Below are 15,000 nucleotides of genomic sequence, written 5' to 3'. Positions count from 1 at the left end.
CTTGATCTGGTTACTTGAGATGCTTAATCAAGAAATAAATGTTCTCCCAAAGAGGAAATATAAGCCAACTTTTATAAAAACGTCGTTAAACCATGATATTTAGATCCCAACAAATACATGAAAGCTCTGTCTCTACTCAACAAACGCAATACGAAAACGCTAACATTAAATTGGCGGATTAAGGACCGGATTCATACGGATTCAAAAACGGTCACTTGTATGTCAACAAAAAACATGAATGATTCTGACTTTGTGACGTAACATTTTATGTCATTCATACTTTGATAAAGAATCTATTTATCTATTCATTAATCTATCTGCTTAATTATTCATCTATTCATTTCATTATTCATTTATAAATTCATCATTGTTATTATCATTATCATTAATGCTGTTATATCATATCTGCATATATCATTTATCTTTTTTATCTTCATCAGCTGCTTCTAAACGTGGCTAGTAGACTATTATATGTAAATATACATACATATAAACACGATCATGTACTTTTACGATCACATGAGTATCCTTTTGCAAAAATTAAAATCAGGGAGACTGTAATGTGAAGATTTCCCATTGTACAGCACACAGCTGGGCTACTATCTCTATCTCTCGCCTAATATATATATATATATATATATATATATATATATATATATATATATATATATATATATATATATATATATAGATAGATAGATAGATAGATATATATGTGTGTGTGTGTGTGAGTGTGGGTGTGTGTGTATACACATACACACGCACACACACACACACACACACATATATATATATATATATATATATATATATATATATATATATATATATATATATATATACACACACAAATATGTATGTGTATGTGTATATCATGTATATATGTATCCATATATATATATATATATATATATATATATATATATATATATATATATATATATATATAGAGAGAGAGAGAGAGAGAGAGAGAGAGAGAGAGAGAGAGAGAGAGAGAGAGATGGATATCCATACACATACACATATATAGGCATAGATATATATTAACTTCGTATCTTTATTGACGAGAGTATGTTCGTCTATGTATGTTTCCACATGTGCGTGTGTATTTGTGAATACATGTGTGAACGTTTTATCCTAAGGATGCAAGGTCCTGTCCTTTTATTTCCCTTATTTTTTATTTATAATTTATTTCCTTCTATGATTTCATTTTCATACGGTATTGGTGTTATTATCCTTATCCTTATAACTATATTGCCTTCATCATTATCATTATTACCTTTATTATTACCATTATCATCAACATTGATATCATTATTACCTTCATTATTACCATTATCATCATCATCATTGTTATTATCACATTTACTATTTCTATCATTATCATCATGATATTCCTTTAAAGTAGAGGGTGTTTAAAAAAAAGTACAGATATTCAGTGGGTATCTTTATTTACAAAATACCTAAAACTATTGTTCAACTTAACAATATACAACAGTGGCACGCTGCCAGTGACATTCTGAGAGACATGATAAGGATACTTCAGCTGGAAATCACAAACTTGGAATTTCTGGAACGCATTTGTGAATTATAGATTTTCTTATCTTTCTATCTGCAATTTTAAAAAATTATCAGCTGACATTGCTAAAGACAACAACGTGTTGCAAGCCCTGACTAGCGCGGGGGCCGAATGTTGTTTGTGAGGGGGGGTTTGTGGGGGGGGGACAGAAGGTAGGTCAGCTAATGTCGAAAATGAATGGTGCTGAGTTAGTGCTGAGGAACCTCGAATGTTGCATACAGGTCAAACTTCCTTTTTTTTAATGAGAAAGTTTCGCAAGATGGACACTGGGTTTAGAAATCTCAGACTCGAGTGTGAAAATGGGTTGGATGAAAACGATTAGCTAATCCTACACTACACGGGGGGTAGGGATTAGGGTAGGGGACGGGGTATAGTGGGAGGGGGAGGGGGGTAGACATGAAGATCAACTTCGAGAGACTTTTGGTTGTATAAAAAAATATCTAAGGTGTTTTTTTAAATGTTGCGAAATTTTACAAGCTATATCCTATTTTACAATCCAAGACCACGGAGAGCCTTCAAGTCGAGGTCGCCATAGTACTCCTCACTGGAAGAAGAAAGAAAACGGAACAATTAATGACTGGTCGAGGGGGAACTATGGTATTATCATGGTATACACATTATTTCATTATGAAAAGAAAACAATAATCATCAGATAAATAAAAAATATAGACCTACTAGTACGTTACCTCACTGAGTTAACACGGACACAAAGCATGCAAACATAAACAAAACAAAATAAAAAAACAAAAAGGTGTCACATCACAAGATAGTCTAGACTAGAATAGCAGGCAAATGACATCATGATTGAACTCGGCCTAATGCTATGAGTATAAAGATGACACATGATGCGATGTAGCGAGTATCAATCAACCAAAGTACCATTCAAAGATCAGTTATTAGATAAAACACTAAAATAAACAAATAAATAAGAATGACAAAACAAAAGACAAGATCTATAGTCAAAAGAAAGTAGTCAGTCTTCCGAGATCGCTGTCGTCTCGTTGGAGCTGGCTGGCTGGCACCTACACGACATCTAGGCTTGGGGTTCAGCAGGGCTATCTGCTACCGCCGCTGCTGCTGAGGGGCGTCGCGACCGTGCTGCATTTCCGTTATTCTGGAGGCCCAGGTTACCCAGAAGTAGCTGGCTTCCGCGAATGGCAGCGAGATCGAGGTCTCCGTAGTAATCCTCGCTAATGGGAGTCACATAGTCAAGGTGTGAGGTTGGGATAGGACGGAAGGAGGGGGTTGGGTTATGAGGTACCTTTGGCTGCTCTTTCAGTGGGGTGGGGTGGGGGGGGGTTGTTTGCTGATTCGGTGTGAGGTTCTCCGGTTGAAGGGTTAGAACCTCACTCGTTTTGGAGGGGTTTAATAGGAATACTAGTTATGTGTATGTGAACGTTATGATATCCGATTCAAATATACTTTTTCCTTTACAAGCATGCAAGATGTATATGTGTATTTGATCATGTTTACGACTGAAAGAGTGAGAAAGAGGAGTGTGGGAGGGAAGGAGGAAGAGAGGGAGAAAGAGGAGTGTGGGAGGGAAGGAGAGAGAGATAGAGAGGGAGAGGGGGGGGGGGAGGAGGGAGGGAGGGAGAGAGGGAGAGGAGAGAGAGGAGGAGAGAGAGGGAGGAGGAGGAGAGAGAGAAAGAGGAGGGAGGGGAGGGAGGGAGAGAGAGAGGGAGGGAGGGAGAGAGAGAGAGAGAGAGAGAGAGAGAGAGAGAGAGAGAGAGAGAGAGAGGGAAGGAGGGAGAGAGTGAAAATTATTGAATAAGAGCGAAGGAGACGAGAAGATACGTGAAGAAGCTAACAGGATGAGAAATGAAAGCCGTTTCATGTAGACATATACCACACAGACATCTCAAAGTGTGAGTTCCAACGTGAAACACAGAGAAGTTACCCAAGGAGCCAAAGATAACACAATAACCCAACCTTCGTAAGTAACACCAACAAGTGAATAATGTTTGGAAGTTAGGACATGCACCTGTGTATCCAGTGTGCTGCAGCTCGCTTTTGCAACCTCTGTTACTAGAATGTGCAATTTGGTTTGAAGTGACAATGTTGGATATGTTAAAAAAAATATTTCTTTCTAATCTATATTGTACCATCTACATGCAAGTGCGAGGTTATGCCCAGGATAGCCTGAAGGCAGTTCTTTCAAACAAAGAAACAGACAAAAACACACACTAGTATGACCCATGATTAACATGATGAAAAATGAAAATATCTATGTTAATTAATTCTCTAAATGATCTTTCCATAGAAAAGTTGAAAGAAATAACAAAAGTCTTTTTTCCAGGGGGCATGCAGTGGATACAATCAGACACGGAAATGGGTTCATGGACATAACATCTTCGTAATGATCTATACGTATTACTGATAGGATATACAAGTCGTATATCCTACAAGCACACATCGTAAGAACAAGGCAAAGTAGTTCATCCCATGTGAAGGAATGCCATCTTGAACCACTGCAAGTTAATCCCGAAGGAAGAAGAAGAGAGTGAGGGAGGACGGACCACGCTATAGGCTCTCGACTTACCATCCTGGGACGAACTCGGGGTCCTCGCACTTGCCGAGACCGTCAGCGTCTCCGATCTGGAACACGGTGCCGATGGGGCAGCCATACTCGCGCACAACGCCATCGATGCAGATGAAGTACTGGCGGCAGTCCTCGGGGTGGGCGTGGCGGGAGAAGGAGCCGGTGGCGACGAGCTCTCCGGGGGCGGGGCACACGAAGTCCTGTTGCATGGCGTCTGCGGGAGGGAGGGGCGTGAACGGTTGGTACTGGAGGGAAGCGGTGGTTGACGAGAACAAGGTAAGGGAGATCGTTACGTTACGTTCTTTCTCTCTATGTCTGTATCTCTCTGTTTGTTTTTTTCACTTTCTCTCTCTTTCTCTCTATGTATGCATATATATATATATATATATATATATATATATATATATATATATATATATATATATATATATGTATGTATGTATATGTGTACGTATATTCACACACACACACACACACACACACACACACACACACACACACACACACACACACACACACACACACACACACACACACACACACACACACCTAGCATTCCATTCCCTCCTTCTGCCCGACCATTCACGCGAAAAGGCCTCACCTCTCTGCTGCTTGCACTCAGGGATGTTGTCGATCCAGTTGCAGACGCGAGACTTCCTGTCGTAGGCGAGTCCTGGGGAGCAGGCGTAGCGGGAGGCCTCGCCGTTCCAGCAGGACCAGAACACGGAGCAGTCGACGGGATCGGGGAAGATGCCGTACAGGTTGGGGCAGTGGGTGGTGGATATGGCAGGCTCTGCGGGTCACGGTGTTGTGTTAGATTGACCCGTGATTCCGAGTCGAAGGGATATGGCGGAGTGTAAATTCATATGTCAGATCTATTTCATGATTCATATATTTAATAAAAAGGATGATTTTTTTTTTTTTTATCTTTCTTGTATTATGGTGTTTGCAGCCTATGTATTGTGTGTCTTTTTTGTGGAGAGAACATGCAGTGAGACACGAATCGCTATCATGACTACAGAGATAACATGCAAAACAAAAGTAAGAGGGACTAGCAAAGAGGCACGTCGGGTGCTCTGTCCTTCCGCCATCCTGCTGCTTGGACTAGGCCTACCCAGCTCAGTGCGGTTGCCACAGTCGATGGCGAAGATGTAGTTACAATCTTCGAACTGGTCGTTGGTGTCGTCGAAGGCAAGGCCGTTCCCACAGAGCCTGAACTCGGGAACACCGTCCTCGCAGCTATAGTAGGCGTCGCACTGGTATTCGTGTGGGAAGAAGCCGTTTTCCTTCGGGCACACGAAGTCTTCGTAGACTATGTCGTTCTGAGCCATTCCTGTGCCCGTTCCAGAACCATCACCGTGATTAGAGAGGGAAATATAGGGGTTTGTGTGTAGGGGGAGTAGGGGGGTACATGGAAGAATGCCACCCGTTAAGAGGCTGAATGATCGCCGCTGCTGTGGTGGAATGAGATGTTATTACTGTGCTATCACCCCAGTACGTGGACCTGTGAATGTGTTTACCTTGTCTAAACCGGAAAATTGCTATCTGTAGAAAGGTTACTCGCGTACATGACGAGTAAAATGTGTCGTATGATAATACCAGAGAATAACCAACACCTGTGACAAAAATTAGACCGAAAAGAAAGTGCAAGAGAGAACAAAACAATGAAAGTGCAAGAGAAGACAATATCGTTACACCGAAGACATCCACTGATCCCCGACCACCAGTTAATTAATTAAAGTTCTATATCCAGTGCCATTTTGTTGACATGTGTCGCAGACTGTGTGGGTGCCGTGAAATTTCCCAGAACCGAGAGTGGGGGTGGGAGGAATTAGAAGATATTTGTTTTCCTTGTCGATGTATCAAATGTGAGAGGCTGCAGTGAACCCGTGTCCAGCAGTATCAAGTTGGGGTTATCAGGCTGTGCGGTATCAGGGTGAGGTTAGCGCCGCCTCGTGTGCCGTGTCGCCTGGCGTACCGAACTCGGTGCGAAGACCGCAATCAACGTTGTAGCTGTAGTCGCAGTTCTCTCGGAGGTTCTCGGGGTCGCTGTTGTCGAAGGCCAAGCCGTTGCCGCACACCTTCAGGGTTGGGACGCCCGCCTCGCACGAGTAGTACTTGTCGCAGGAGGTTTCGTGGGCGTAGAAACCGAACTCGTGAGGACACACGAAGTTCCCGGGTCCCTCGAGAGCGATCGAGGACTCCTGGGCACCTGTACGCGAGGCGAGGGGGGGAGAGGGAGAGGAAGAGAAAGCGTTAATAATGAGACTCAAACGCGCCATGCTCCGTTTCGTCATGCGGGAGGCAAGCCAAGGCGTGCGCATTTCTCATGACGGGATGCTAGCATGAGCCGCAACGGAGACATGAGTCTTAAAGAGCTGGCAAAGCTGCAGCGTGCATTAGCAAGATGGCATGTATGCATTATTCCCTAAACATGAGTCATTAGCGAGGTTGTTAGATTCTGAATGGTTCCGAAATAATAGCATTGTTATGTCATCAAAGCAGTTGTTATATGTTTAAACTCTTCAGACCGGTTGTTATAGTCTCAATAATTCCTAAGAATTTGATAAGCAGTTATGCAATTGACGTGGTTGTTACATTCTTAGAATTAGCAATAGCATTAGTGCAATTTCTATATACCAGCAACATTATGTCATTAGAGCAGTTGTTATTTTCTAATCAAGTGCTTTCACACTCTGCATTAAGAGTTAATGTAGCTGACACAAATATTACAAATTGATAGTTAATAGTTTTTTTTCAGTCAATTTTGCAATAGTGGTTATAAGAAAATAATGGTTTTGGGAGAAAGGAAAGGGAGGTTAAGTCAATTAGAATAAACAGAGATAGAGTTAGTAATAATGACGAAAGGGAAGAGATGGAAAATAAATACTGAAGCTGTTAAGATAATTACTAAATTCCTCCACTAAGCAAATGGTTATCTTTATTAATCGGCAATAATGGCAATTGTAATGTGAATGATAATCATATTGATAATAATGTTGATACTAATAACAATATTGATGATGGCAATAATAACAGTGTTATCAACAATAATTATAATGTTAACAGTGCTAATAATGATAAGAATAAGAATAGCAATGATAACAATAATGATAATGAAATCACAATAATAATAACAATAACAGTAGTAATAATTATAATAATAGTAGTAATGATAATGATGATAACACAATACATCATATCAACAGCAAGAACAATATTAACAAATTAATGATCATAAACACATGCAAGCTCATCGAAGCACACTAAGCTGCAGTTCAAGCTGAGTTAAGCATAATGTTAATTGCCACAGAGCTTAAGAATAGACAGCTGTACGAGTGAGAAGAGACAGCCAGCAGTTAATAGAGCAGCTGGGAAGAACCACAGGTGACAGCTGGAACTTAACGTGGTTCATAGATCCCAGCAAATTGATTAAAAAAAAAAAAAAAATGGTGAGAAATTCGCGAATTGGAAACTGACAAGGACTGTCAGATGTTGCAGTTTTGGTTAATCCTTATTTATTTTGTGAGAATGTAGGTTACTGGGTAACTCCTACAAAGACCGTCAAAATATGTTCGTTCTAGTAACACCCCATCCCTCCCCCCTTCTCTCTCACACCCATCTTTATCCTCTTACTTCTCTTCCCCAAACAGGCTAATTCGATCTAATAGTCTTTTCCCCTCCTTTTCTTCTTTATGAAATAAGTCAATTCAACTGACTACTTCCCTCTCCCAACCCCTCCTTCCCCTTCCCCTTCCCCCTTTTCTTCTCCCTCTCCCTCCCCCTCCCCTCCCCCTCCCCCTTCCCCTTCCCCTTTTCTTCTCTTCTCTTCTCCCTAATCCCAAGACCAAAGTAGAATTGCCATATTGCACAGGGTGACACACATATTAGGCCTCGCTACACACATAGGTCATTCACTCTCGCAACCCTCTGGAGTCTCTGGCGTGCTATAGAACGTCGTGTTGCAAGCTGCATGTTGTGAAATAAGACTAACACTTCGTAAATCATTTGACGAGTGTGGATACGATTGTAGTTGGGTTTTTATTCAGAGAAGTTTTGGAGTTTCTTCATTAACATGAGATACATGTGTATATGATATATTATATATATTATATATAATATAATATATATAAATATATAGCATACATAAATATATATATACATACATATATACATACAGATATATATATATATATATATATATATATATATATATATATATATATATTTATATGTGTATGTGTCGAGTTGTGTGTGTGTGTGTGTGTATGTGTGTGTGTGTGTTAATGAACATCACTACCACCCAAAACCCTCAAACAAAAGAATCGCACCAAACCAGGAACACCGACGCGAGAATTTTCCAAAGAAAAAGCATCACGCCCGTTGCACCTCCCCCCCCCCCCCTCCCGCGCTCCTTCCTCACTCTCCCTCCATTCGCGACGCCCACCGGGAGAGCAAGAATCCGTGGGCGTTGTGGGCGTTTCGCTTGAGGAGGAGACAGGTATTTGCTTGGTCATGGGAGCTGGCGAGGGGGGGGGTGGGGGGTAGGATAGGGGGGGAGTCACCTACGCAAGAAGTTGAAGGGTTGCAAGAGGGGGGAGGGAGGGGGAGGGTGTAAAGGCAGTGGGGGTTAAGGGGATGGAAGTAGGAAGGTATATGGGGGGAGGGGGGGGAGGGTGGAAGGGAAGTAGGGGGGATAAGGAGCAGGAGGGTGGGGGTGGTATGGGGGGGGGACAAAGGAAGGGAAGTAAGGTGGGGGAAGAGGGGAGGGGGAGGGGAGGGACAAGAACCCATAGGAAGGAGCGGAAGGGAGAAAAAAGGGAAGGGAAGGAGAAGGGCAGAAGAAAGTAAAGAGAAAAGAAAGAGGAAAAAAACAAACAAAAAACAAAAACAAAAACAGAAGGGAACAAAAGAGGAAAAGAAAGGTAAGAACAAGGAAGATGGGATGGGAAAGTGGGGGAGGGGGGGGAGGGGAGGAGGCGTAAAGGGTCACCTTGGAGGAGCTTCGTCGCGAAACAAGTTCTTAGGATGTGTTTGTTTGTTTGTCTGATTTGTTTGTCTGACTTTTGTGTATGTAAGTGAGTGTGTGTGTGAGTGTGTGTGTGTGTGTGAATGTGTGTGTGCGTGTATGTGCATTTGTATATACGTTTGAATATGTAAGACGCAGAGACACACATCAACATATTATCTGTATCCAAAACCTTTTAAATAACAACATCAAAACTGAGATCAAACGCGAATAATTTCGAAAGCCAACGACAGACTTCCTCTCCAACCCCCTCTCCCCCCCCCCCAAAAAAAAAGGTTGAAAAAGAAAATTCAAACAAGAGATCTCAACCGGGACCGATACAGGGGTCGTGTCAGCGTTACGAAAACACGTCACACACGTGCACAAAACACACGTGCGAGTGACGAGAGAGAGTGAGCGGTTCGTGAGGTTTAAAATTTTACATTAAACCTTCCGAGGTTCAAGTGTTCCGAGTTCATTGTTCATGAATGTAGAAAGAGTTGGGAATTTGAATTATGAATATCCTGTTATGTAATATATTGATTCATTGTTGTTATGAAATAAAATTGTTCATGAGTGTAGAGAGAATTAGGAATTTGAATTATGAATATCCTGTTATGTGATAGATTGATTCTAAAAATATTATTGTTTGTTATGAAATGAATTGTTCATGAGTGTAGAAAGACATATGGATGGGAATTATGAATATCCTGTTATGGCAGATATTGCATTTGTGAAGATATTGTTATTATGAACAAATTGTTCATGTTATGTATGAGAATTAATAGGCCAGCTATGTAAGATATTATGAATATATTGTTAATAAATATGTAAAGAACTATGTGTAAGTAGGGGTCCTATTATGTATGATATTGCTGTTCTGTGTTCACTCCTGCAATATATAGTGATTCTGATCTCGTTAACAAGCGTTCACAAAGTTATGCATGAGAATGACTCATTCGTTAATGTATTGTTAATATATTATGTAAATAAATGTGAATGAGAAGCATTAATTCGAAAATGCAATATGTTGCAAATATGAAGATGCTAGTGTTAATAATGCAAGACATCATAATTCTGAAAGATTTGTCAATGTAAATAAAAGTAAGGAAACGAATGCGAATAAGAATGATCATTCCCACAATGCAAGCTATTGTAAATCTCATTCAATGCAATCTCGCTCATTGCAGATTTTGCATCGTGGGATTATTCACTCTTATTCAACCTCTTTACCTCCACCAAGTTCCCTCACCCCGAAGAACCTTGAGTTTAAGCAACAGGGAGATTGATATTCATGACTTTGCAAGGTGATGGTTTTGCAAGCTATTAGTCCGGGTGCCTGGGCGGTGGTTCCCAGATGGCAATTTTCCCTCTAAAGACTTCCGGTAGAAATCCATGCCATCTTTTTTGGGGAAAGCAGTTACTCACAGCTGATGAGACTGTAGGAGTTTCTAAGGATGTTTGAGTGTCTGAGAATCTATGTATTTCTGAGATTTTAAAGTTTTTCAGGGATTGTGGAAGTTTCTAAGGATTTTATACATTTCTGAAGAATGTAGAATTTGCTGAGATATTGTATAGTTCTGAGTGTATAATATGATAAGAATGTATGTTTCTAAGGATGTATAAGATTTTGTGAATGTATAGATCTCTGTGAATGTACAATTATCAGACAATGTATAAGTTTCTGAGAATGTAGAATGTAGATGTATAAGATTCTGTGAATGTATAGATCTCTCTGAATGTACAATTTCCAGACAATGTATAATTTTATGAGAATGTAGAATGTAAAATTATCTAAAATGGAAGTGTACCAGATCCCAAGAATGTATAGTAAACGAAAAAATTGAATAGGTTTCTGAAAGTGTATAAGTGCATGAAAGTGCATGTAAGTTTGGAGCAGCATGTGCGTGAGAGTACGAGCGTTTGTTTTCTTAATAGTTAGTGCAGTTTCGGTTTTGTTAAGCCCGTTGTTGTACCGTGAGAGTTATTGTTATAACTTTCATAACTGTAATGATATATCAAGGTTTTCTTTTTTCGTGTAGAGTTATTGGTGTTATTATCTGCCGAAAAGAATATCACAGTGAACATCATTTTTTATGATTTAAGTCTATGAAATTACGGTTACAAATAGGGTGTGTGTGCGTGTGTACGTGTGTGTGTGTGTGTGTGTGTGTGTGTGTGTGTGTGGGTGGGTGGGTGTGGATGTTAGTCTGTGTGTGTGTGTGTGTGTGTGTGTGTGTTTTAGTGTGTGTGTGTGTGTGTGTAGATATTACTCTGTGTGTGTGTGTGTGTGTGGGTGCGGATGTTAGTCTGTGTGTGTGTGTGTGTGTTTTAGTGTGTGTGTGTGTGTGTGTGTAGATGTTACTCTGTGTGTGTGTGTGTGTGTGTGTGCGTTTGTGCGTGTGTGTGACGCGGGTTTTCTCTCCAGCACCTTGACCAACCTGGAGAAAGCCTGTGCAACTTCGCTGTCATTCACCCGTGGAGCCAACAGCGCTCTGTTTGCTTCTTTCGTGTTTCTTTTTGAGAAAGATAAAACCTACCCCCCCCCCCCAAACCCCTCCCCCTTTCGCATGCTTCAGATCTAATCCAAAACCTAATACGATGCTATTTCTTTTTCTTCGCTTTTGAATCAAACATATTTCCATTTAACTTCTTTCCAAGAACATACTTTGAATATATATATATATAAATATATATATATATATATATATATATATATATATATATATATATATATATATATACACATATATATAACAGAAATAGAAAGTTTTCTCTCTCTCCTAAAACAAACGTTACAAAAATTGGAAAGCGTTTAAATAAGGAATTTCGTCGCACATGTGGTCAGTGAACCAAGTGCTACGTGCTGAGGTAAAGAACTTCACGCCTTTTTCTCGGTAGAGTTTTATGAATGACTTTTTTTTTTACTTTCATATCCCCTTTCAAACCGATATATATATATATATATATATATATATATATATATATATATATATATATATATATACATATATATATATAGAAAGAGAGAGAGAAATTTTGATTTTTTGTGATTAGTTTCTGATTTTTGTAACTTATTCAGAAATCTCTTCATTTTTAGTACGAAGTAAAAATTTAAATCTAAATAAAGTGATACAAATAATAATTACTCTAAATCATCAACAAACGAATGAATGCGGAAATAAACGTAAAAAAATAGATACAATGAAAAACTAGAACAAATCTTTAAAAGTATACATCATACAATACCTATAACTTCTATAGCTATTCCTGTTCTTAATATTTGAGATGAATAGAAAACAGAAAGGCATTTTAAACGTCCCGAGAACATTGTTATATAGATCAGTAGGTTAAAATGTGGTTAGATGCAACACGTAACCACGACATGTACTATATGTATATTCCAAAATCATACACGTTTTGTATAGATCCAATGTTGAATTTCCACAAACATCTATAACAATGTGAACGAACTCATCATCTAACATTTACTTATTTTTGTATTTCTCTTTTATCCTAATTTGCATGGATCTTATACGTAGTCGAACTGACCAAATTCCTTCGCATGTTTGGACATCGATGGTTTTTTGTTTGTTTTTTTGTTTTTTTTCTGGAAACCGGTTGAGGTCGTCCGGAGGGAAAGTCCAATAAGATGTCTTAGAGAAGAATGTGTCGTAAATGAGAAAGAGAGAGAGGGGAGGGGGAGGGGGGGGGAGGAGGGAGGGAGGGAGGGAGGGAGGGAGGGAGGGAGGGAGGGAGGGAGGGAGAGAGAGAGAGAGAGAGAGAGAGAGAAATAGAGAGAGAGAAAGAAAAAGAGAGAGAATGAGAGAGAGAGAGAGAGAACGAGAAAGAGAGAGATTTACTACAAAAGAACCCGGTTATCTTTCGATTTTTAACAAAATTGCAAGAATTGCAGAACGATGATCGCTGAAGCAATCAAAAATGAAAAAAAAGTTAAATAAATCAGCCGACAAAAATAACATACCAGAACTTTCTATATGATCTAAAGACAAAGAATTTAACAAGTAGTCGAACAAGTGTTAATTTAACAACCACCTTCCTACCACGGTGAAACAGCAGAGTGATTTAGCCATGACTAGTGAGTCGTTTGTGCCATGTCTTCAGCTGGCGTCGAGAACTGCCATGACTGGATTTTTTTTTCCTTTTTTTTTTTTCTTTCTTTGGTATCAACTCGTTCCCGACTCTTTTCGGATGTTTGGATTCTTTGTACATTTTCTTGTGTCTTATCCTCTTTCTTTTCTTTTTGTTGTTTATATATTTCTATCTTTATATATTGTCCTATTTATTTCTTTTTTTTTTCTTTCTAGTAACAAGTCTAAACTCTCTTGTCGAAGTCCACTAACTATGTATTCTTGAGCTTGTCCCTCATCCTCCCCACCTCCACCCCCCGTCCCTTTCCTTTCCCTTCCCTTTCGCCTTGCCTAACTCTTGTCTCTTTTACCTGACCGGGCCTACCCTACCTTCATCTCCGCCCCTTCACCCTTCTACTCCTTTCCAACCCCTTCACCCCCCTTCCCCTCCCTTTCCATCCTTCCTCCCTCTCCCTCCCTCCTTCCTCCCTTCCCCTCCCTCCTTCCTCCCTTTCCCTCCCCCTTCCCCTCCCTTTCCCTCCCCCCCCCCCCATCTCCTTTCGCTGACACCATCATAGCTGACCTGCGTTGTAACTACTGATCACTTTCACTTTTCCAGGTAGTGTAACGGGCCCGAAACCCGACCTGCTATGAGTCGGTGGGTTAAAAAGAGGGAGAGGAGGGGGAGGAGAGGGAGGGCAAGGGGATGGGAGGGAGGAGAGGGAGGGCAAGGGGAGGGGAGGGGAGTAAGGGGGTAGAGGGGGGGAGGGGCGGTTGGAGGTTGGTTGAAAAAGAGATGGAGTTGAAAGACACAGGGAAGACAAAGGGAGGAAGATACAGTTGAAAGAAAGAAAGAAAGGAGTGGGGGAGGGGGGCGAATGGAGTAGATGGAGGAGATGGAGGAAGATGGAATAGAAAGAAAGGAAAAAGAAAGAGGAGGAGACCTTGAGACAATCCTTTTTCGTGGTTTGGTCGTGCTTAAAGGAAGGGGACTGGTGATGGCATTTGTATATATCTTAGTAAGTCAAACATTCCATGATTTAAAGAGATTAATGTTAATTGTAAAATCGACCAAACAATCAACTTTCAACTAATTTACACGACTCGTCAAAAATAATGACAGTAATAAACAAAAACCGAGAGAAAACACACACAATTGTATATATATATATATATATATATATATATATATATATATATATATATATATATATATATATATATAAGCTAATATCACAATTCGAACATAAACAAAATCGAATCTGAATCAAAGTGAGAGTAACCAGAAAAAAAATGAGAGAAAAAAAAGCGAAAGAAAGGGAAAGACGAAGAAGAAAAAGAAAAGGGAGAAAGAAGAAAACGGAGAAGAAAAAGAGACGAAAAATAAAAAGAAGAAGAAAAGGAAAAAAAGAAACAGTAGGAAGGTACCAGAAGAGAAAGGAGGCATAACAGGGCACATACCCAAGCCTTTCACTTTCACGGGGGAGGGGGGAGAGGGGGAGGGAGGGGGAAGAGGAGAGGACGTGTGATGGTTAAAATAATATGCGTAATCAGTGTGTGTGTGTGTGTGTGTGTGTCTGTGTGTGTGTGTGTGTGTAAAGGAGGAGGAGTTTGTGTGTGGACTTGTCTTGTGTTTGTATGTGTGTGTATGGGAATATTTCTGGGAATGTTTGTGTATGTGTGTGCGTTTGTGTGTGTGAGCCTTTGAATATGTGCTGTGCTTATATATCTAAACATGTGTATACGCAAGGACATGATTTAAGAACGACAATTTCCACGA

General features: G+C 40.1%; 1 protein-coding gene across 4 annotated transcripts in view; it reads right to left on the bottom strand.

Annotated features, from left to right (window-relative positions):
- Nucleotides 1–1,434: 1,434 nt before the first annotated feature.
- Gasp (Chitin binding Peritrophin-A domain-containing protein Gasp) overlaps nucleotides 1,435–15,000 on the bottom strand; it is a 14,879-nt gene continuing 1,313 nt past the window's right edge. The window contains exons 2-6 of one of the 4 annotated variants that reach the window (XM_043017800.2): nucleotides 6,100–6,333; nucleotides 4,723–4,914; nucleotides 4,122–4,335; nucleotides 2,606–2,769; nucleotides 1,435–2,123 (exon numbers count right to left, since the gene is read on the bottom strand). In XM_043017800.2, the coding sequence (XP_042873734.1) occupies nucleotides 2,613–2,769; nucleotides 4,122–4,335; nucleotides 4,723–4,914; nucleotides 6,100–6,333 (797 nt within the window). In that variant the 3' untranslated portion in view covers nucleotides 1,435–2,123; nucleotides 2,606–2,612. Of the gene's footprint in view, nucleotides 2,124–2,605; nucleotides 2,770–4,121; nucleotides 4,336–4,722; nucleotides 4,915–5,235; nucleotides 5,455–6,099; nucleotides 6,334–15,000 lie in introns of all 4 variants that reach the window. The other 3 variants (XM_043017801.2, XM_043017802.2, XM_086534609.1) reach the window with 3 other exon arrangements.

Source organism: Penaeus japonicus, unplaced genomic scaffold, assembly GCF_977035675.1.
Source record: "Penaeus japonicus unplaced genomic scaffold, GWHDUDI00000001_assembly GWHDUDI00000041, whole genome shotgun sequence".
Classification (NCBI taxonomy): domain Eukaryota; kingdom Metazoa; phylum Arthropoda; class Malacostraca; order Decapoda; family Penaeidae; genus Penaeus; species Penaeus japonicus.
Note: the sequence above shows the minus strand (reverse complement) of the source record. Positions and strands in the feature narration are given on the sequence as shown.